General features: G+C 38.2%; 1 protein-coding gene across 2 annotated transcripts; it reads right to left on the bottom strand.

Moving 5' to 3' along the window:
• Positions 1–4238: 4238 nt before the first annotated feature.
• On the bottom strand, positions 4239–22339 carry Etnppl (ethanolamine-phosphate phospho-lyase). Of its 2 annotated transcripts, none has more exons than XM_046459109.2 (13): positions 22115–22339; positions 19130–19248; positions 18739–18898; positions 16897–16971; positions 14421–14511; positions 13215–13331; positions 11258–11340; positions 10393–10618; positions 8976–9130; positions 8272–8361; positions 7935–8065; positions 6093–6160; positions 4239–4926 (listed from the first exon to the last, which is right to left on the bottom strand). In XM_046459109.2, the coding sequence occupies exons 1-13, from the start codon at positions 22168–22170 to the stop codon at positions 4798–4800; spliced, it is 1500 nt and encodes a 499-aa protein (XP_046315065.1). In that variant the 5' UTR covers positions 22171–22339; the 3' UTR covers positions 4239–4797. The 2 variants fall into 2 exon arrangements, with proteins under 2 accessions (XP_046315065.1, XP_046315066.1); XM_046459110.2 differs by lacking the exon at positions 22115–22339 and adding an exon at positions 21464–21603.
• Between the last annotated feature and the right edge of the window lie 2014 nt (positions 22340–24353).

Raw genomic sequence — 24353 nt, 5'->3', positions numbered from 1 at the left:
TGGTAAAACAAATGGTCATTAAGGAGATATTTTAAAATCCACATATGTCAGAATTATATTAAGTAGAAATACTTGAATTAAAAGACAAAGGTTGTCCGATGGAATAAAAACTACAACTCTGTATACTAACTTATGGATGTGGCAAAGTTGGAAAGAGTAGAAAGTCAGAAGAGTAGAAAGAAAAACTCTTCCCTAAGAATGAATATTCAACAATTATATGTTTGTATACATAAAGTAATATCTCTAGATTATATAAAGTGAAACACAAAACTATAAAGAAACAAAGCATGTATATTTTTATACACATCTCCCTTTAACTGATAGAACAAGCAAACATTCTAATAAAGATATAGAAAATTTGAACATGATAAAAAATTTGACTAAATAACACACATAGAACATCATAGAATTCATATCCTTTCAAGTACATGTTTGACCATATGTGGGGCCATAGGAAATCTCAACAAACTTCAAAGAATGATAACATAGAGAGAATGTTCTCTGACCAAAATGTAGCAAGTGAGAGAAAGCAGTTGAATTTGTAATTCAAGACTTTCCCATAAAGAAAATATGGAATACAAATCACTACACAGTAACCATTCCATTATGCCTAATGGGAAGGAAATAAATAATGCTAAATTTTTGCACTGACCAGGAAGTCCTTGGCCTGTGGAGAAAGTGACATCATAGCGAAGACCAGGTAGAAGCCCCTGGCATTTCCCCTTCACGCACATGGTGTCCCTGCTCAACCAAGATGATAAAGGCAATATCACATTCTAAAGAATGTGATATTGCCTTTATCACTTAAGAATCTAAAGAATACTAATCTAAACTTCCTATTTTAACTTTTTAAATTGCCAATATGGCACAGATATTAGATGACAATTGCAGAATACTGTATTACTGCAAACGTAGCCAAGCAGGGACCTCAATTGTATCTGTAATGTCAGACATGATGTTGTGGCTAGGATTAGTAAGGTCTTAGGTACATGATATGTGGCTATTAATCTGGAGAATATGCTTACTTTTAGGCTCAGCAGAAGAAGTCTGTATTCCTATGGAACACAATATGGCGGTGATCCACTGCGCGGATGGCACAGTGCTGACTCAGGAAATGTAAGCAGGAGGAGGGAATATACTAGAGGCCTTGAGAAGACATGTGCTCAAGAGGGTGGAGATAAACCCTATGAAGAGTCAAAGTAAAATGGATGATGGTTGCTTTGCAGCCACACTCAATGGTGGCTTTGAAGAAAAGGCAATGGAGACCCTTCCTGGTGGCAGAGCTTTGAGTGGCATACCTGGCCATCCACCTTGTGTGGAAGAAGTGGTGTGTGTGTGTGTGTGTGTGTGTGTGTGTGTGTGTGTATGTGTGTGATGACAGTGGTTAATGGTCTGATTAGTTACCAGGAGCCTGAAAGTACTAAATATCTGAGACAAAAAATAGTTAAGACAAAGGAGGGCACAGGAATATGAGTAGTTTTATGGAGTAAATACCACATATTAGGATTTTTGTATCACATGTTTATGTCCACCAAAAAGCATCCACCACAGAAAAGTACTGAGCCACCAAGTACACAAAATGAGTTGGCTGAATGATGTTGCTGGCTCTTGCCTTCAGTCACCACACAACAAGCATAATGGGCTCATGAGCAGAGTACACACAGTGGCACAGGTGAAGGCAGTATGTGGGCCAATGGCATGGGCTCCCACTTGTCAAGACAGATCCTGCTATTGCCCCCACCCTCTAAACACCTTATCTGCCTATAACTGAGACCAACACTGGCACTATTCCTTGGGGAGACCACTCAGCCACTTAGCAGCCAGCTGACTACATTAATCCCCTTCCATCCTGGAAAGTTCAGTGGTTTGCTCCCCTAGGAATAGACACCTTTTGTGGATTTGGGTTTGCCTTTGTGTTTGCTATTTGCAGATCTTCAGCAAGCACCACAATCTGGGGTTTTACAGAGGACGTGATCAACAGGCATGGGATTCCAAAAACATATCCAAAGGAGGGACTAAGGAGAAAATGTACAGGAGCAGGCTCACGACCATGAGATTGACTAGTTATATCAAACTCAAACCATTCAGAGGTAGCCAGCCTGATGGATTTGGAATGCAATTCTGATCTGAGGCACCATCTCAGAGGTAATGCCCTGCAAGCCTGGGGTGCCATCTTTCAGGACGCAGTATCTACGTTGCATCAGAGATCTCCATATGGCATTGTGTTCCAAATGAGATCCTAGATTCAAGAGCTGAAAGTCGTTAGTGGCCCCCTTCATCTTCAATGACTCATTGGAGAATTTTTTTCCTATTCCTGCAAGTGTAGGCTTTGCAGGGTTGGAAGGCCTGGTCCCCTAAAGAGGTGCCCTTTTGCTAAGGGACAAAGCAAGAGTCCAGTTAAACTACAGTAGACACCTGGGCACCTTGGATTTCTTGTGTCTTGGAAGTAGCAATTAGGAGACACCACATCAGCAGGGTTAGCTGACCTCAATCAGCAAGATGATCACAGTAGGGCAGGGAAGGTGTGTGGGGGACTCAGAGGATACACCCTGGTTTTCCTGGGTCCTCCTAGTCTATCTGTAACTGTGTATAGACAAGTATAGCAGCCCTGGCCCAAGAACAGCATGGTCACCAGGGGCTCAGACTCTTTAGGAAAGAGGATGTTCAGAAGTTAACTAAGGGTGACTGGAATTCTGATAGTAGAGAGGGAGATGATAGGCTAGCTGTGGCTCAGAAAGTATTTGCAATGGCAGGAGCTGTAGTTTGCCTTGCTAATCTTGCTCTTTTAAATTTTCTCTCAGGAAGAGACACCTACAGAAACCTTGGAAAACTGCTCCCTGAAACATCTGCATAAGTGGATCTGGGTAGCACAAGGGGTACAGGGATATACTGCCACAGCCACAGGGGTGTGTGGCTCAGCTCCCCATTCTGATGAGCTCAGAGAGGAAGCTGTACTTCCAACTCCATCTTGGGATTAAATATATATCTCTGAGGCTCTATCTTAGATCCCAGAGGACCCAAACTATTACCACCTGTATTTTTTAAAATATTTTTTTAGTTATAGTTGGACACAATACCTTTATTTTATTTATTTTACATGGTGCTGAGGATCGAACCCAGGATCTCACATGTGCTAGGTGAGCGCTCTACCGCTAAGCCACAACCCCAGCCCCCCCACTTGTATTTTAAAACCACAGAAATGAGGCAGCTACCTGAGACCCCATGTACAGGTAGTGTTTGTCGCATTCAGGAGGGAGTCACTTGTTTGTATACCTTCCCTCCTTACTATTTAAGCTGACTTTGTAGCTAATGAAGAAGAGTGGAGTTTGTCAGAGGAAGGTCTTAGCTTTACACTCAGAAAACTCAAAACACAAGTATGGGCTTTCTTGTTGCCCTGCTCTTGAGCACAAATAGCAGCTCTAGTGCTCGAAGGAGACGGGAGCTGTCTGAGCCTTCTAACAAGATGTATGCACAGGAGTGTGGATCTGGGCTGTGGAAGGTCTGGTTGTCTTGTAATGATCTTGCCCCCAGAAGCAAAGCAAACCTCTATTCTTTCTCCTCACCAGCTCCTGGGAGCCAACCTCAGCGTTATCCTGCCAGAATCCACAGTCACAGATAATATTTTTAGAAGCCAAAAGGTAATAATGAGAAAGACACTTTTATAGCATTTTTATGATGTACTCAAAAAGAAAGCTTTTTTTTGCAATTAATTTTCCTCTCAATCTCCCTCTGTTATCAGGAAAAAGTCATAGCAAAGTTAGCATCTCTTTTTTTATGAAATAAAAAAAAAACAAAGCACAAAGTTGAATAGCTATTAGGAAGGCAGTAAGGAGATAATGTGAAAAGTCCACTCTAAAATTCAAATTTCTTCCAGTTCGGTACATTAGTGAATGTCTCCTGGGACCATCATGTAACAAAGAAACCCTTGAAGTCCTGGGTTTCCTCACTTCATTTTACCCGGGTCAAGCTAGGGGTGTGTGTGTATGCCTATAACATGTTCCGACTTGGGTAGATAAGGGGGTATATATGATGATAAACTTGTGATAGAGGAAGGTGATGGGTTAAAAGGTCAAGGTAACACAATTTTTTAGTAGACAGAGCTGAAGTCTCCAGACTCTAAAGGCTGTGCTTTGGCTACTGCTGCTGTTCCAGAAACACCCAGATGAGCGTTTGTGTATGCTTCTTGTTCCCCTCCCTGTCTCCACAGGGTGATGATTAACTAAGTCTCCCACCAGAGGTTATTATTCATTTACATTTTAATATTTGCAGCATATGATTTTTTTCTACATGACTTTGATTTTTTGCACCCCAACCTTTAACATTCTCTGCAAAAGAAGGTTAAACACTTTCCTAGTAAATTTTTAAATGTACATCATCTTTTATTTATTACAGCCCATAAATATATTTTTATGTTAAACCATTATAGAATTCATATTTAATGCACAAGTCTCCAAAGTTAAGAATCTATTATATTCAGTTCTTTAATTTCAAACATTGAAACCTGAGAGGTAAAACTGCCATCTTAGTTTTGTATTTGCAAACTTAAATTTAGAAGAATAAGTTAAGTAACTTCAGAAATCTCAAGTAAGGAATTAATAGGCTAGAGAATGAATTAGTAATCTTGGCTTAGTTTAATTGCACTTGGTTTATTATTATTACTCATTTACCTTTTTCCTTACAAATCTAAACTGAATGAAAACTCTACCTGTAGATAGTACAATAGAACTACAAAGAGATGAGACGTATCCATTCATTCTCTGCAACTCTGGAAAATGATGACTTCATTATACTAATCTTTCATGTCTTGAGCCTTTTACTGAGCAGTGAATGCTTATTTGTGCACATTCCATTTCTCTTTCTGCTGGGATTTTCTGTGGGGTCATTGATGCTGTCACTGAGCAATTCCACATGTGCATCCTTGTGCATCTGCAAGACAGACACACAAAACTCTCACCGCTGCACCAGCCCAACCTTTGCAAGACCTACTTAACAGACGAACACACTCAAACCCCATGGAAAAAAGAACAAGACAAAGTAATATTGATTGTTCCTCTCTAACTCCCTTATTAGTATCTTCAGTAGACATTTGAAATGTGATGGCAACATAAGATCTGGGACTCTAAGTCAAAATTTCATACATGTGTGTTGATTTTGCTAACTCTGGAAAGGGATTTCCTGTGATGAACTTTTGTTTTTGCAGGATGCTTTTCAGTGCTTGGTCAATGTGTTTTTGCAGCTATGATTCTATCTCAGACTTGAAAAACTACTCTTGAACTTCATATAAAAATGGATTCCTATATTCCTGTGTTGAGTGAAGAGACAGAAACATTCCCATTAGCAAATCATTTGCTCTCACTCAAACAGCCCAGTGTTTTTCATCATGGAAAAGACTCTGCTGACTGCACTGGATGTGCGGGCGGCCTCTGGGCACTGAGTGTTCCTTCACGCATCTAAGTCACAAACAAATAACAAGTTATGCAACAAAACCTCTCAAGTTTTTGCCTTTTTGTTTCCCAACCCAGGGTGCTCTTTCTCACACCCTGGGCAGCTTGGGAAGAAAATGGAAAGGCCCCTGTGCTAGAAACACATCAAATGCAGAAACTAGGCCACTTAGTGCCAGATGATTCCCCGGCTGCGTTTAGAAGCTTCCACTTCAGTTCATTTCAGAACCACGCTCTGGCACTGTGGAGCCACACTACAAACGCCTCTGCTGATGGTAAAGAGCAATGCGTGGGAACCAGAGGCGGTTATGCAGCTTAGGTCATTTGTTACCATCTCTCTCTATATTTTGAAAGCTCTCTTTTCAGGCAGAGGATATTCCGTGTGTGTGTGTGTGTGTGTGTGTGTGTGTGTGTGTGTTATAGAAATGATCCTGTAAGAATGGATCTTTTGCTTTATTTCTCTCAAATACTGTGATATAGACTTTGGAAATTTAATTGTGCACTCAAATTTGCAACAACAAGCCAATCCTAGCCTGGGCTTGTTTTGTTCTAGTAGCCACTGTACAAGTCATTTTAAGTTTTGCAATTTTTTTTTCTTAAATTCCCAAAGCTTTACACTTTCCCCCTACAAATAAAGTAGCCGACTCTTACCTTTGTTCTGCACGGGGTATTCTCAGGGATCACACTTTGAGTTTTGGCTTGCATGGCTTCTTCTATAGCTAAATCAAGGAAGATATCATGGAAAAGACAGATAACAGAAAAATTCTTAAAAAAAACTTTTGGTGTCCATCAGAATATCTTTATTCTAAAGAATGCAGAGGCAAGTGTGTTTAAAAAAGTATCACTACTGTCAGGCATGGTAGTGCATGCCTGTATTCCTAATGGCTCAGGAGTCTGAGGCAGGAAGATTGCAGGTTCAAAGCCAGCTTCAGCAATTTAGCAAGGCTGTAAGTAACCTGGTGAGACCCTGTCTCAAAATAAAAAAATTAAAAGGGCTGGGGATGTTCCACAGTGGTTAAGCACCCTTAGGTTTGAGCTATGATACCAAAAAAAAAAAAAAAAGCATCACCATTAAAACTTCTGGCTTAAAATTTTTATTAGAACAATTTTTTTTTTTTCTGTCCCACTGCAAATGATACTCAAGTCCTGAGTTGGCTTCTGCTTTCCCAACCTATATCCTTTCTTCCAGGGGCAGTAGGCGGACTGAGGACACACAGGCTCCTAAGGAATGCTTGCCATGTTTAGGTGTGAGCACAGTTTCTGAGTCCAGACAGTTATCCTATTGTGAACAGGCTAACTCTCACGTTTCTAAACATTAATTATCGATTTCATATGCTATATTGATTCCTGGATTCTCAGACTTATTCTAACCCTGAAAGGTGAGAAATAAGCAGGAAGTTGAATCTTAAAAATATAACTAAAAGCAACAACAGAAATGAATGAACTTTTCAATAGTGCTTTATGATATTCAACATGGATTTATAGTGCTTATTTACTTTCTTTTTTTAATATTTATTTTTTAGTTTTAGGTAGACACAATATCTTTATTTTATTGTTATGTGGTCTTATGCATGCTACTTGAGCACTCTACCACTGAGCCACAACCTCAGCCCCAGGGCTTATTTACTTTCTAACCCAATTTATGTTCATAACAGAAAAACAAATTTACCTAATAGCATAATATGAGTAAATAAAGACAAATTCCCATGATAGGCTATAATTCTGAATGATAAACAAAAGTAAAAAATTAAATTGGAATAAACCAAGATATTTTAACAAATATTTCAAATATTATTTCAATGAAAAGAAAAAATTAAATCTTAAACACACAAAGTCAAACAATTCGGCATGTAATAAAAATTGCTAACCTGTAGACTATAATTTTTATTAAAATGTTTTAGGTGTTTTAATGGTACTGTGCTGAAAACTATATGCTGTGGTATTTGTAGTACATGATGTAATGAAGACATTCAGTTTTAAAATCCTTCTCCTTCTCCTTTGCCTTCCCCTTCGTGTGTATGTGACTGGAGATTGAACCCAGTGGAATTCTAACACTGAGCTACATCTCCAACCTTTTGTATTTTTTATTTTAAGATATGGTCTAAGTTACCCAGGCTGGTTTTGAACTTAGAATTTTCCTGTCTGAGCCTCCCCAAGTAGTTGGGATTACAGGCATATGCCACAGTGCCTGGCTAATATCCTAGTTATTTAAAGTAAAAATAAACAATAAAAATAGAAGTGTGCTATTTCAGTCAAAACTTAGATCTGAAGTCGTGTGAGTATAAACTGAAAGTTTTGATTTAACTAAGAGCCTATGTAGTTGTTATTTTTCAGCTGTTTCTAGTTCCAAATGGAAAGTTATACATTGTCCTCCCTCACTTCCATCATGGACACAAGATGTTCATGGTCATGGATGGCTGAGGCTGAGGCTGTGGGGAGGCAGTGAGTTTTGAGGAGGAGGCAAAGAGACATCTTAAATATCTGTGTACCCACCTGTTAAAATCCCATCGAGTTGGTCCACCATAAACTTTGCATTTTCTTCAGTGAAGCACATGGGTGGTTTTATTTTAAGCACATTTCTATGAGGTCCATCAACACTGAGCAGTACTCGTTTTTCTTTCATCCTAATTAGTGTAGAAAATATATGTGAGTGTATATGAATGACAGCTAAGATTGCTTAAGGACCATGGGAACACAGTGCAGAAATATACTCTGCATTCAAGAAGCCCACATTTATAAACTGCATGTGTCTTAAATTTGGAGAGGTGAGAGTAAGTGAAACAAGCTTTCGAGTGGGCCAAGGTACCAAAAGATGTGGAGGTGAATTTACTTGTAGATGACATGCTGGGCTTCTGCTGTGGCCGGGGTTCTTTCCTCATGGTCCTTCACTAAGTCAATCCCGATAAAAAGGCCGATGCCCCTGGGAATGTGGGGAAGAAAAACTTGACACACATTCTAGAGAACACTGCACTGTCACAAAAAATTAACACTGTCCCCAAAATTCAGTTTAGTTTAAAGCTGAATGTGATACCCTTGAAGTGTAATTGTTATTGATTTTTAACCAACCCAGTGTTCATGGGTAATTCTAGTTTTTGACACAGTTTTTCCATGACTTTTTTTTCTCAATTATAAAAGGAAAGGACTTAAAACAACCTTTTCATGCCATTTAGTTTCTCAGGATATTTATATTGGTAGATATCCATATGTATCTGAAAAATATCCAACTTTCTAGGAGGACATGTAAAATAATTTTGCATAGATTGTTTAGAATTACCTTAAATGTCTTCATTTCATTTTTTGGGGAGCTGAAATTATGCTAGATTTATAAAAAAGAAAAAGGATGAAAGGAAAGATATACACACAAATATTAACAGTGATGATATCTGTATTTGAAAGAAGAATGATTTTTGCATTCTGTTTCTCAGTGTTTTCTAGATTTAGTTTTATATACTTTATTTTAAATTTATAATGTAAAATATAAGCTTCTATTTTGGAAAAACAAATAACTAGAAGACAACTTCATAATAAACATACCTAATATTGCCTATCAAAGTGTGCTTAGTCTTCAGCTTATTCAGTAACTCAATAAGGTAATTTCCTACTTTCATAGCATTTCCCTGGAGGTTTTCCTTTTCAATGATATCCAGGACAGCCAAACCAACAGCACAGGACACTGGATTTCCTCCATACTTCAGAAGAAAGACAGAACCATTGAATTAGTGATATTGCTTCATCTATGAGAAATTTAGCTTCCACATTCATAAGTGAAAATATGATTTTAATAACATTTTATCCTACAATATTAATTTCTCAGATTTAGAATACAGTATGATTCTATTTATTTAGGATTGAGTGGAAATTCATTCCAGAATATATTTTGCATGCTGCATAACTGGTATGAAGGATTATCAAGGAATGTATTGTTTCATCCAAACAAAAACAAAAAGACATCATATTATAAATGAAGGATTTCAGAGTATGATTTAGTGAAGGAATTTGAGCTTTCTACCCTTGAAGAGCTGAGTGAAAATAGCTAAGCAATATCATTTTCTCTGGATAATTTATGTCCTTTGATTCTTACTTTTAGCTTTTCACAAATTTTGTATACATATTGTACAATCCACAATGACTTTTCCAAGGCTAAAGCTTAAAACTTTGGGGAGTAAAGCCATGTAAATAGAATTTCCCAAAGATAAAAATTTACTATCTCTTATGATAGTTGTAAAACATTTATAATACTGAATCATCTAAATACTTTAAAAGTCTCTTGGGAATTTTAATCATGATACAAAAAGATCATATTGTTTGTGAATATATTCTAACTGTCAAAGTTTAACAGGATAGCCAACTATTACTGGAAAAATTAATAAGGCTGTTTTAGGAAGAAAAAAACACATCAGAAAAGTATAAGGAATGCTGTGCTATATACAATAAAATTTTGTTTGGCGAGGTGAAACAGTCTTAATCTTTACTACACTGGCAAAAAGTGTAGGAACATGCATTATTTTTCCCTCTTAGAATTAAAGTTGTAGAATTTTTAGTCATGTCCTTATTGTTAAATACTTAAGTTTTCTCACATTTTTACATTTTAGTCAATAGCCATATAAGGAGCATTTTTAGTACAAATTTCTAGACTTAAGATCAGGAGTCAGTAGGGTTTGAACATTTGTAACATTTGTTGAACATTTGTTTCTTCCTGGGAAATACAGTTCTAGAATCATCTATTTATTCTCTCATCCATAGTATGTTAAGCAGTTGTCTTATCCCACTCTGCTCAGCATTAAGTATTATAATAATCTCTTATATCGTAATGAATGGATTAGAACAAATGGTATCTAGTTGCTGTTTTAAGTTGTGTCCTTTGATTATTTACAAAGTTGGAATTTTTGTAGATTTAATAAAACAATATTTAAATGAAAAAAAAATGTTAAAGTGGTAGTCCAAAATTTACCGTATTGAAATACTCCACCCCAGCGTTGTTGAAGGCTTCTGCAATTTCTTTGGTTGTCACTACGCATGCCATTGGGTGGCCATTGCCCATGGGTTTTCCCATTGTGACAATATCTGGAACAAAGTCCTCACCATGCATTTGGAAGCTCCAGAAATGTTTTCCAACTCGGCCAAAGCCTACCTGAACTTCGTCAGCTATGAACACTCCCCCTGCTCTGTGTACATATCTGAAAAGCAAAGGTGTACTTTAATGCCTTCAGATTATCAAGTGTCCCCAGACCTACACATAAATTTATAGATTATTACAAAATATAAACATAAAAAATAATTTTTAAAATAGTGGAAAAAAGATGTAGATTATTTAAGACAAAAAAGCATTGTTAACCTGAAGCCTTGATGTGTATTGAAAATATTCAGAATCCCACACACATGTTACAATATAATAATACAATTTCTAGATTGGATATATTCCACACTGTTAATGCGTATGTGCTGCTTAAAGTAAGCTATTTTGCAGTGTTTTAAGCGGAAAGAGAAAGAATTGAATGAGTAGTTTTTAGCAGGGTTAATCTTCAGATTTTTACTAATTGGTAAGGCTTAGGTGCCAGCCAGTCAGACAGGATGCCAGATGAGGGACTTGCACAGAGTTCTGGAGACAGCTCTGCTGGGCCATATGCAAACCCTTTATTTTCTGGATCTTGGGGAAGAAAAAGGGGGGCATCCGAGAGTCCTGGGATAGCAGGCACTCAGGAGTGGCTATTTACCAGCTAACTGGGAGTACTTTAATGTATTGGCAACCAATATGGCCCTAGAGAATTGTCACAGTGCCCTCAGTCTGACCAATGGTGCCCATGTCAAGTACATACTCTGCCACTTTCTGGAAGTAGCCTGCTGGAGGGATTATTTGTCCGCCACAACTCTGCATGGATTCAGCAATAAAGGCAGCAATCTATACAAGAGAAGATGGAGTCACAGTCTATTAGGTCCCCCTCTAACCCCCTAAGAAAGAGGATTGCTTATAGAGCTGGTTATTTAAAAAGTGGCTAGGAATAGAACTGTTGTTAAGTGGCAGGTCAGCCTTTTGATTAAAAACAAAAGGTGTCTATGCTAGAAAAGCAAATGATCTTATTAGTTGTTGAAATTCTAGGGTACCCATCAAGCTACCAAGAGAAATGGAGAAGATGAGAGGGAATTCCCATTTCTTCATCATTAAGTGCAGTGGCTTCATTGTTAGGATGATCTGAAAAAGACTGATGCTTTGAGAAGACCCTCTAAAATTTTACCAAGGTTTCCAAGGCATCACCATGGCACTTTTTAGCCAGCTTGGTGAAATAGGACTTCTTGAAGCTAGAATTGGCCTAATGGTGGCTTGTGGCCATATGTGATTGTTAGCCTCTACTGTATTTTCTAGGTCTTGCCCTGAGCTACACTTCCCTCACAGTTAAGCAACTCACAGTAGGAACTATATATGAAGTATTTTAGAGACTAAGGAAAAAGTAGGAAATAGAGACTGCTCAAGTAAGAAGAGAACATGCAAGAAGAACATCAGATAAATCAAGAGAACCAAGGGTCTAGTTCAAACTACTCCTTCACAACTGTATCATCTTGGGTTAAGTTCTTCACTTGTTAGCACTGTCAGGTATTAGCTACAGAATAAGCCTGTTGGACTCCAGAGATTTCTAACCTAAAATTCCATGGGTCTGCCAGCACATCATTCAGAAGCACCTATCTTGTATTTTCTCATTGCCTTTAGCATTGTTTACACAACAGCATTAACCCCCATTAGGTTTGGGGACCTACCGAATGCTAATATTTTCAAAAACTTATCCAGATTCTCTTACAGTGACAAAAGGCCTATATGACTAGTTATAATGTAATTTTTTTTCTCTGAAAGCATTGACTACCATCGTGTATGTAAAGAGGTATAGGCTTTATTTGAAGAGAAAGTATAAAGCTCCCCAGCATAGCTAGAGCTTTAGGTATATCTACATAGAGATGTCTCAAAAGAGGATATGAAAAATGGACAAATAAGAAGAAATAGTTGAGAAATGTGAATGGCTCTCTAGTCATAATGACAAAAAAATTTAAGTTAATTGGAAAAAGTAAACCACTTTTTTAAATTAAGGAGTTTTCTTTTTGAATTGCTACATCTATGCCCTAAGCCAGTTTAAAGGCAAAATATTATCAAGTTGCATCAAATACCTACATAAATAACCCCCAAATTGGCTGAGAATTGATGTTGAAGCTGAATACAGTAGGATAAAGACTAAAAAAAAAATTAAACTTTTTGAGGACTCTGTTTCTGAAGTTCAGGCCCATATTGGAAGGACATTTTTCTGCCTTGGCTTACCCAGGTGCAGACCAAGCCCAGGCAGTATAACTTAAGGAAGCTTGAACTATGTCCATGGAAGAGCCCTGTGGGAAGTCTACATTGATCCTGAGACTCCAGGGCCACTCTGTCCCTTCACCCTATGTTAACCCCTGTGTTCATTCATCTCAGAAGAGTTTTCCCTGGTTTATCACCTTTCTTAATTCTCTCATCCCCAATCCCTCTGGACCAGACCCTGCATACCACTGAAGAGGTCAGAAGTAGGCTACTAGTTCTTCAATGAGGATGGTGTTTGCATTTCCAGAATAAGTATTAGTAGACAGTCAGAGGTGTGACTGTAATCATGCTTTTTTCCCCTCTCAACATGAACCAAGTGAAAATGTAGCCAGAGAAGCACAGAAAGGGAATTCAGATCTAATCCTTTCTCTTCTCTACTGTGAATTACAGTTTCAATCCCTTTTATAAAAGATGTTAATGTGTTTGAAAAAGCCAACCTTCCTTCCATTGTTATGAGCTTCTTCAATAATCTTCCTCACTTCATCTGCATAAGCACTGGCTGGGTCTGAGTGGTCTTCTGTATATTTTCCTCTGTAAATATCTGGAGTTGGTGCCTGAAAACATCACATGATTCAGCTTCTCATCATTTACCTCTTGAATAAACTTTTTTAAAAAAGCATTTCCCCACAAGGGCATGGGAGTAAGTTGATCATGTTGAGTTAAGTGACTCTAGGTTTTTCTGTTCTTTTTCCTTAGCATTTCTGAATTCTGTGAAGAAATGACCTCTGTGAATTATGAACAGGAGCTTGGATTTGCTTTCAGAGCCTTATAAATGAAACTTTGTTTCTATTCACATAAGTAGCAAATTCAAATCAACAAGTATAATTATATCACACAAAAATGTCCATGAATGGAAACCATATTAAACATTCTATATTTAAAATGAATCAACACTTATCAACTATATTATTCATATGAATCATTCAGAAATATAAAGAGTGCCTCAGCACTGTCTTCAGATATGAATAATAGTCTTAAGAAAGCCTACGGATCCTCGGTTAACAAACACACCAAATGGATTTCACTGTTTCTCAACTTGGTTTCTTTATTTGTCTTTTAAATTAATCTATATAATAATGTAGCAATAGAATAAATTTTATAAGTCATGCAAACTCAATTTAACTCTGAATTTTAAATTAGCATGAGTGGTATAAAAAGTAATTGATCAAGGAGCAAGAAAAATGAAATGACAGCTGTGAACAACATATTGTACTACTGTACTAATTTGCCTGTGATGATACTCACCAGTGAACTAAAGCCACATTTGGTCTCTAGTCCTTAGACTTTAGCAAGTCATGTAACTATTCTAGATCTTACTTTTCTTTTTTATGGTTTCCTTCTTTCTTTCCTTCCTTCCTTCTTTCCTTCTTTCATTTCACTATTGAGGATTGAACCCAGGAGGGCTTTACCACTGAGCTGTATCCCCAGTCCTTTAAAATTTTCATTTTAAGACGGGGTCTTATTAAGTTGCCTAGGCTGAACTTGAACTTGAGATTCTCCTGCCTCAGCCTCCTGAATAGCTGAGATTATAGGCATGTACCACACTGCCAGGCCTTGGTTTCATTTTGATGATGTTGAGCTAGATTATCACTAGGCATTTTTCTAGTACTAGTGTTCTGATTCTAAGATTGTCAGATACTTACCACATGAACAAACTCTTTCTTGACATCTTTGCCCTTCCGAAATTTATATGGACTGATCTCAATTAAAGATGATAAGTGACCATGGTAAGCACTGAAAAGAAAAAGAATAGTAATCAAGATTTCTCTGGAAGGATGCTTTTCTAATGTATAAAAAATAGTGTTGCTTATTACCCCTATGCATCCATCCACATTGATGCCAGGTTTAACTGTGTAAGATCTAATTTTTCATGGTGACTCTGGCCATTTAATTTGTTCATACATGGAAGGCCTCAGGTGGTTTCTTTTCAGTAGGGAAAATCACATTATTTTTTGCTAGTGCTAAATTAGATTGTCTAAAGATGAAAAATTGTTTTCTATATCTTCATGCAAAATTCTATACATATGTATTTTTCAAATATATGTGATAGTTGTATACTGGTAAATTTTGAGAACAACTTTATTTTTACATTTTTTTTGTTTTTATTTCTTTGGAGTACTGGGGAGTGAATGACAACTGCTTTATATCAAAGAATGGGCATGTGTTTCTGTTTGGGATGACTTCTGAAGGATGTCCAGTTGCAAATATTGGGCAAACAGTAATTAGGAAGGAACAGGAGGTCTGTTCAAGAAAAACTTAGATTGTGGTGACCAAATGGTCATGAAATTCCTGTCATTTAAAACACAAGTGGCTATGATATTTTTTGCTTGTTTTCTTTGCAGAAATATAATGGACAGATCTGGAAAGGAAATTACAAAAGGCTCTTGAACAGATAAAGCAAAAACCTTGCCCCAGCATAGATCAGACAGGTTACAATGTCTTCATAATAAAATTAGTATGATATCAGAATAAGGACGTATAGACCACCAGAAGAGAAACAGAGCTCAGAGGTATATCCATATATAAATGATAAGGAAGTGGGGGCCAGGTGGATTCAATATGAGAAATAGTTAATAAATAGAAGAACATCTTTCTAATCTGGGTGGGGGGGGTGAGATGGGGATTGGGAAGAAGGGGAGAAACATTTCTAAAAAATATGTAAAAAACCCAATCCACAAGATGCATATGAAGAGAGTCTCAGATTAATAATTAGAAAAATGTAGAGTAAGATGACACTGAGAGATATGTTATATCTATTAGACTGGTAAAAATTATTTTAAAAAGTTAGCTGGATAAACATTAGTGAAAATTTTTAGTGATAAATTTTAGTGGAAAATAGGAACTCTTCTATGTGGGATGCTGCTACCATTTTGCAGACAACTGTGACAGTATTTAGACAAATTAACAGCATTTCTAGTGTACCCTAAGGCTCAGCAGTCCTGTTTCTGGGTGTCCTAAGAAATTCTCAGAAAGGACATCAAGGGCACAGGTATGAGGAAGCTTGTTGCAGCACTGTTGCTTGTGGTGGCTGGGGGAAGGTGGCAGTTACAGTATCTGTATTTGGGGACTGCTGTCAGATAGTTAGAATTGCACTGAGATTTCCTGTGACAGTCATTACCCACATGTAGCTGTTGGGTGCTTGAAATGTAGCTAGTCTGATTTCAGATGTCCTGTGGGTGCAAAACCAACACTGGACTTCCAATATTTAGTGCAAAAAAGAATGTAAGATGTTTTAGTATCTTTTATATTGATTGCACATTGAAAGGATTATACCTTTTATAATGACTGCTAGAACATTTTAAAGTGCTTATATGGCTCACATTGTATTTCTATTGGACAGCACTCAGAAGAATAGAACAGATGTCCACCTAGCAACAAAGAGTTCTTGAAACACAATGACAAGGGATAAAAGGTGGAAACAGAAAAAGAGACCCAAATTGATTTTTATAAAATTAAAAGAGATACACATTTTACATGAAATAAAATGAAAGATACACATTATTAGTTGTCTATAGGTATGGGAGGATGGGCACAATATAAAGGACATAATTAGTTCCACCCTCTGCAATTGAGGATTGTGGGATGGAAGTTAGAAAATAAAATAAAATAAAAACCTCCCTAGTAAATATAGAACTTGTCGAATTTCTTGTATAAAATGTAATAAATCAAGTTTGAGAGGTAAGATTAAATGTGACTTAATTGTCACAAACTTACTTGGCTGATGGGTTCCTTTAAAAATCTGTTCTAAATTGTTACCTTTAAAATTAATTACAATGGATAATCATGAAAAAGAAACAAATAATATTTTTCTTTTAAAGAAGCCTGAGTTAGATGTAGTAGTGGTAAAAAATAAATACTGTGTGAAAATTCAGCCTGATTCATGCAAAACCCATGAGGCTACAGCCTCCCTAGCACCAAGTGCAGCCTCCCCAATGTGCCAGTATGAAAAGAATTATCCTCTGGATTTAAGCTGGCCTTGACACCTTCATACAGAATTTAAAAAACATTGTCCCATGTGTCTGCCCTCTTCCACATGTGTTTATGGTATTAGTATAGATATGATCAGAACAGTTTTATCTCTGAGGGGGGTTCTTGATTAGAAATCTGTCTGAGACTTACTGGTCCAGAGTGATCACATCTTGGTGGTCTCGGAACTGCCGAGCCAGGCGTAAAGCTAAGTCATTGGCTTCAGATCTAGTAAGATAACAGAGTAGAGAGAGGGGTCAATGTGATGATCTCTTTATAAAATATTTTAAAATGTTAATTACAAAAGTTGTAAGGTTATATTTTTTTTTCCGAAATTTATTAAGTAGTAAGAAGTCCTTTTCTTCCTCTTCAATCTTACCCATCTCATGTCACTCTCTAATCCAAGTCTCCCAGAGGTTTTCAACAGAGAATGAGACATACAGAAGCTGCCCAGTAAAAATCACAGACCTGCTGCCCATTTCAAGTCTAGTCCAGCCCCATCATTAGGTGAATATTTTTTAAGAATATTTATTTATTTTTTATTTGTTCTACTTAGTTATACATGACAGAAGAATGCATTTCAACTCATCGTACACAAATGGAACACAACATTTCAATTCTCTGGTTATACATGGTGTAGAGCAATCATACATGTGGGAAGGGGTTATGAGAGGAGGAAAGATGGTGGAATGAGATGGACATCATTATCCTATCTTTGAGGACTTCTTAGGAAGCCTTAACTAAGCTGATCTCAGGAGGAGGAATGGGAGGCCGAGGGTGCATGCCTGGCTACCAAACTTGTTGTATTGGCTCAATGTCTATGACATGAAGGTCATTTCCCCCCTAACTGGTTCAGAGAGTCTAAATATACTACCCATACAGGGAGGAAGAAAATAATCATTTGGGGAATCTTTACTGTTTGCTTTATTTTGTTGAATACTTACTAGTATTTATTCTCAGAACAACTCCACAGGAGTTTCTTTGTCTTCTTTGTATAGATGAGGAAAGAGCCTCAGAGAGGTTAAGCAACCAGAAAAAGGTTTTACAACTAATAAGAGATAGAGTCAGGATTCATATTAAAGCCTGTATAACCCCAAGGCCATTATTCTTTGTCCTAGATGTGCATCCAGTCTTTGGGGACAGTGTTCTTTGTGACTAATGTCACTTAGTAGCATGGAATGCTTTATAAATGAAAGTAAAATTATCACATTTATTAGAGGCAAGATTGCTTTATAACAATAGATCCTAAACTATCTTCTTAATTCTTTACAAAGAAAAAAAAGAATATTCTGATTATCAGTTTGGTTTTAAAATAGCTTATGGAAAAGTGAATCATACAAAATCATATAATCAAACATTTATAGTATTTATAATAGTTAATTTTAATACATACATATAGATAGATAAATAGATAGATAGATAACTTTAAAAATGGGATTTCTGCTGCATATACAACTTTTCCAAGTTTGCAGATAGATACATGATAATTCTAATTCACAGAATTTAAAAGTTGGAATGTACCTATTCACTTGAACTTCCCCTTTCCTCCTTCCCCACCCCCTTCCTTTTTTCTGTTTTTTTTTTCCCCCTCCTTCTCTTTCCTTCCTTCCTTCCATTTATGTTTGGGAAATACACTCAACTTCTGTAAGAAAATGAATGAATCAAAAATCATATAAAAGTTAAAACTTGTTTAGTAGATTTATTTCTTTGCTAAAATTCATTATTGTTTTGAAAGAACTATCCTGGCCTATTGCTTCTTTAACGACTTACTCTACTGCCTGAAGAGGGGAGCATCATTTGACCAGTAAGATTCAGAGTCAAGAGACAAAAGAAACAGAAAGTCCAGTTCCTAATGTGAGGTCACTTGGTGACTGGTGAGAATCTCACCCAAATTTTTCAGACATCCACGCTCCACCATGAATCAAAAGGAAAGGTGTACTTGAGAGAAGGTAGAATTTAACTGAAATGAGGATGCGGAGGAAACCAGAAACTTACCCTGAATTTGTAAAATAGAAAACAGAGAGCTTCTTGGGCAGGGTGGCCGAGAGGCGTTTGGCATACTCAACAATGTTGTCGTGGAGGAATCGGGAGTTTGTATTTAGCAGTTCCATCTGTTTCAGGGCAGCTGTGAACACTTCTGGGTGACAGTGTCCCACTAAAATTTAGACAAAGCCCAAGAAATAAGTGACAATTGTAAGTGCTCAGGACTTGAGGGGAATTCTGAAGCAAGCAAGACAAAAGTTGAGCTCTTCTCTCTTCCACACTTAGCTGTAACTTTTCCCTTTATTCGCCCATTCAGCAAAGGGACTGCAGCTACTGCAATTCCTGAGATAAATAACTGCTTCATAACACTTATTTTAAAGAACTACAAAGACAGGACATTTACCATGGGCAACATTGTTGATGCAGTCCAAGTACTGTACTCCTTTCTCATCGAACATGTACTGCCTCTGGGCTCGAACTATTTTGATGGGATCCGCAGCAAAGAAAACTTCGCAAGAGGGCCTAGAAATAATCAAAGGAAATACTTTGGTCTGGCAGAACAACTCAGTATTTGTCCTTCTAAATGGAAAACTACCATTACATAAAAGAAAGGGAAAACACAACCTGGATGACGTGCAATTTTTCTTTTCCATTTCTTATCAGCCTGAAAACCTTTTATCATAATCCCCCATTCATGGCACTGCTCATATTTCTTATGGTAGTTTTATTAAATTTGCCATGATTTGACAATTCAGTTTAGAGGCACAAGAATCATTAACTTGCAGATAGCTCTAATCACACAAATCAATAGCTAATTTTCCTTTGGGAAATTTTGTTTTGAAACAAAAAAAAGTAATTTTTTTTCTTTGATGCTTCCTGTATGGCAGAAACTATTACATATTTCACAAATATTATCTCATTTAATCCAACAACGCTATATAATAGGGATTGTTGTTCTCATTTTGATTAGTGAGGGGACTGAGGCACGAAAAATTTAAGAAACTTGATCAAGATTTATTAGCTGGTTAGTGAATGAAAAAAAATTTTGAAAGTAGACTTTGCCTCTTCTTTTTTTCCTTCCAATCTACTCTATAAAGACATAAACAGGCAGGGCACTATGGTGCCCATCTGTAATCCCAGCATCTTGGGAGGCTGAGGCAAGAGGATTGTGAGTTCAAAGCCAGCCTCAGCAATTTAGTGAGGACTTATCAATTCAGTAAGAAATTAAAACAAAAACAAAAACAAAAACAAAAAAACAAGGGCTGGGGATGTGGCTCAATAATTAAGTGCCCTGGATTCAATCCCTAGTAACCCCCAACACTCCCCAAAAAGAGATGAACAGCACTAAAATCTAAATAAAAATAACTTACCGAGGGGGTGGTATTGACCAAATTATATTGATATATGCATGTATGAATATGTAACAAAAATCCTCCTATTATGTATAATTACAATGCACCAATAGAGGTAATTTAAAAAAATAACAGAGTTCAGTATTATAAAGGAGATTTTGTAGATAACTTCTATTTCCACATATTTTGAGGGAATTTGTCCTATATCAAATGGATTTTCTATTCTTAAATAAGAGAGTATATTGATTATTGTGTATAGCAACTTCAGATTTTAAAATTGCTTCAGGTTGGTATATTTGTTACTAGAGAGTTTGCTTTTATTTTTAATTTTTGTAGTGCTGGAAGTTAAAGCCAGGGCCTAACAGTTGCAAGGATAGCACTTTATCACTGAATTCCTACATCCTCAGTCTCTCATTGAGGTAGTTGTTTGTTTTGCAGTACTGAGGATTGAACCCAGGGGCATTCACTCACTAAGCTACATTTCTAGCCCTTTTTCTTTTTTACTTTGAGGCAGGGTCTTGTTAAATTCCCTGGACTGGCCTTCAACTCGCAATCTTTCTGCCTCAGCCTCCAAAGTAGCTAGGATAGTTTTAAAACAATCTAAAATGAAAATAATATTTAAGGAGAAATTTCTTGTTGATTCAAGCTCAACTATTAGTTTATACCTACTAGTTAAGATCCACAGAAAACCTTTTGCTATGAATGTGAACTGAAAGCTGCAGACTTCACCTTGCCTTTTAAACATAGTTTCCACCTTGTCCATCAGACTTCAGGTAAAAATTCTTCAGTCAGTTCATAGCTACTTTCCTCCCACCATGGAACTTGTTCTGCTCATCATGTCAGAAACTATTAGATTTCCAGTGGAATCTAATTACATCGGATTGAAAACTAACAGAATGGGTGATTAGGAAAAAGTGGGTGATCAGCTATTGGGAGGGGGAGATTTGGCCATTTTTATCCCATTTTGGGGTTGAACTCTAACTAGTCTCCTAAACCATCTAGAAACTTCCCTGTTTGAGGTTAGAAGCTTCAGTATGAGAAAATGCACAGCTTTCCCCTGAAAGAGGACACTACTTCTGTTCTTTGTTGTGTCCTTCTGTTCTTTTTCCCTCCTCTCGTGCCCTCCAGTCGGCTGCAGCAGTCAACTGCAATACTGCTGACAACTGATCTTACTAGGTCAGTGCTAATACCTCTAATCAATCATTCATATTTACATGTATTTTTTTTTAAGACACAAATGCTAACCCTGATTTTCATTTGCTCGCTCCTCTAAAGCAGAATGTTATAGCTATGTTCATAAAACAGGAAATGAATTTGACAAGAGTTCACAGAGGTAAGGTGACATCCAACTAGGAACAGAGCTCAGGTCAATCTTGTACACTCACCATTATATCACAAGTCGTTTATAATGTGGGCAAAACAACGAAGACTGGGGAGATCACAGCATTTTATATTCGAAGTGAGGGCACAGCTTGGAGACCTAGGTGGTGCTGAGTATGGGCATCTGCTAACTGAACTGCCCGCTTTTCTGACAGAAGGTGGTTTCGAGTTTTTCCACTGGCTAGATTAACCCTTTACGGCTTAACCGAGCATGCAGGACACACACACTCCTTTTGTTTCAAACAAAAATTGTCAATATTAGTTCGTTTTCATTGCCAAAACTACTTCTGGGTTCACATATTTTAAGCTTTCGGGTTGGGTGGGCGTGCCGGCGCCCATCCATAGAGTGGCTGTAAACTCTGGTCGCCAACTCCTCCAGCCGCCTGTCGTCAGCCTCCTGCCCACGACCGCCTCCGCCCAGCGCAGCCAGATGCGGGTGCTTCAGGGCTAGCCGGCTGCGCCAGGGAGCACCGCGCGGGCAGAGGCAGGCGGGGGCGCGAGTGCGCAAGCGCGGCAGGCGGGCGGCGTCGCACCCGCTGGCAGGAGCCCAGCCGAGCTTAGGTGCGCAGGTCTCTCTCTCGCTCTCCTGTACAGCTTCGGCTGTTTGCACGCTTTCCCACCCCATACACCTTTCCTTCGGGCTGGGTAGCCCTTACCCGATGTACTTCCCTCGCAGCGCCAGCGTGTCCTGCTTGCTGTATAGCTCGCACATGGCAGCGGAGTGCTGGGCACCTCGAGGGGTCTCCCCTTTGAGGTCAGTGCGTCTCTTTCAGGAGTCGGAGACTTGTCTCAGCTCTCTGGCCTTTCCTCCCGTTTATCCCTCAAGGGGTCCCCTGGCTCTGGGCGTCGGAGGTCACTGGTGGCATCAGCTAGCTAGGGTCATCCCCCTTTTAAGTCTTGCTCTGCCTTTGCCCTTCGCCAAGTCCCTCCCTCCTGCTCCCCTCCTCCGCCTGGTGCCAGCTTGGCAAGTCACCGGAGCAGCCACCCCCGCCCCCAGTCTAACTGGCTCCTGTCCCTGCCCTGCTGATGCCCACTGCCCCTCCCCATCTCTGCAATTCTTTTTAACTGGCCTTTTATTTTCCTGTCTCCTTCCTTTGCCTGTGAATTCCCTCCTTCCCACATTCTTTGTGCCTTCTTTTTAGAGTATTCCTTTATCTTTTTTGTTAAAATTCAAAGATAGGGGCTCTCTGGGGATTCCAAGACCGTACAGTTTTCTTCATTCTCACATAACATAGCTTACCATTTACTCAGCACAAGTAACAAGTCATATGCCCTAACGCTAAATAAGAGGGCCAGTAACCTCAGTTGGGAAGGATGTGTACATTGTTTCAAATATCTACTTGAACAATCACTACATATCTAATTTCTAACACATTCACATGGCTTATCTAATACAGTCTTCAAAATAACCTTGAGTGGGGTATGTGATAGTTATGCCACATAACATTCGGAGAAGTGAGATTACTTCAGCTCCTTGATTTCCTTTAAAACGTTCTTCTCAAGACTTCTCAAAATTGAAATTAAATATGTGGACAGAGCTATATAATGCTGAGTTACAAATTATTTTAAGAACTAGAGTTCTTCTGGTTTAACTGCTCTTTTCTATGGATAACAACAGTGGGGCCCTGGAAAGGGACAGCTTTATTCAAGGTCATTTTAGCTATACAGTTAAAACTAGATCATTTCATTTGCTCTGTGTTTCCTAAGGGCAACAAAGAAGTTTAATTGGCCTGCATTGACATATTTGATAAATATTTGCAAATGACCTTTCTCTTGAATAGAGTGGTTATTAATTTACATCAGCTGGAGGAGTTGAATTTTGTTTTCTAAGGTAGAGAAACAGAGTTCTAGCAGGGACTGCTTGAAAAGAATTCTAGGTGTTAAATTTGGGGAGGTTTGTGCACACCTGTAATCCCAACTACCTGGGAGGCTGAGGCGGAAGGACTGTAAGTTCCAGGCCAGCCTGAGCAATTTAGCTAGACCCTGTCCCAAATTAAAAGTGCTAGAGATGTAGCTCAGTGATTGACCACCCCTAGGTTCAATCCCTAGTACTGGGGGGGGGGGGACTTAGGTAGAAAGGCAGAGAGCTGGGGAATGTGGCTCAGTGACAGAGCACTTGCCTAGCATGTGTGAATGTTAGGCCCTGGGTTTAGTTCCCAGTAACACACACACACACACACACACACACACACACACACACACACACACACGAAACTTAAATGAAAGGCAGAAGGTACTTTGGAGATTTGCAAGAAATCTCAAATGTAATCTTGGTCTATTTCCAAATCTGAAAGATGTTTCCAGCTGTTTGTGTATTTTCAAACCGGCTAAGCTTGGTGAAGTCATGAGGGTCACACTCCTTCCACAAACCTCCAGGGTTCCTTATGAATAGTCCTCATGCTTTAAACTGTTCTTTAAATAATCCTCAATGGAGATTTTTGAGTTCTAGAGCTGCTTCTTCCATAAACCATGTGGGCTTCTTGACTTCTCTGGGGCCACACTTCTTTGTATTTAAATGATCTCTGTGACTGAAAGCATTACAATTAGGCTTTATTTCTTAGGAAGAGTCCTGAGCCCTTTCCTCTGTACTCTTTCTCAAAGTAATCCAGTGATTACCTTGGATTTAGAATTTGGTACCAATGTCAATATACCAAATTCACATCTCCACCCAGACCTATTTTCTCAGTCCCAGACTCTCATGTTTACTTCCTTACTTGACATCTTCACTTAGATGTCTCACACACACCTCAGTTTTAACCAGTCCAGAATGGAAGCTTCATTCTTCATTCTCTAAACGATTGTTCCAATAAGTCCTGTATCACCAGGCATTTACTCACCCATTCAAAATATACCAAATGCTCACTGCATGCCAGTGAATGTTTTATTTGCTGGAGA

Source organism: Marmota monax, unplaced genomic scaffold, assembly GCF_021218885.2.
Source record: "Marmota monax isolate L192 unplaced genomic scaffold, Marmota_monax_Labrador192_F-V1.1 WCK01_AAM20220418_F8-fsc00002, whole genome shotgun sequence".
Lineage (NCBI taxonomy): Eukaryota > Metazoa > Chordata > Mammalia > Rodentia > Sciuridae > Marmota > Marmota monax.
The sequence above is the reverse complement of the archived record's forward strand: the minus strand, read 5'-3'. Positions and strand labels throughout refer to the sequence as shown.

Bases quoted from the DNA above. Each gene is read 5' to 3' on its own strand.
- Etnppl (XM_046459109.2), bottom strand. From the start codon at position 22,170: ATGTGCGAGCTATACAGCAAGCAGGACACGCTGGCGCTGCGAGGGAAG. The intron at 14,512-16,896 runs GTAAGTCTCAGA...TTTTCTTTTCAG, and splicing joins GATGTGATCACTCTGGACCA to TGCTTACCATGGTCACTTAT. The intron at 13,332-14,420 runs GTAAGTATCTGA...TGATGTTTTCAG, and splicing joins AGAAAGAGTTTGTTCATGTG to GCACCAACTCCAGATATTTA.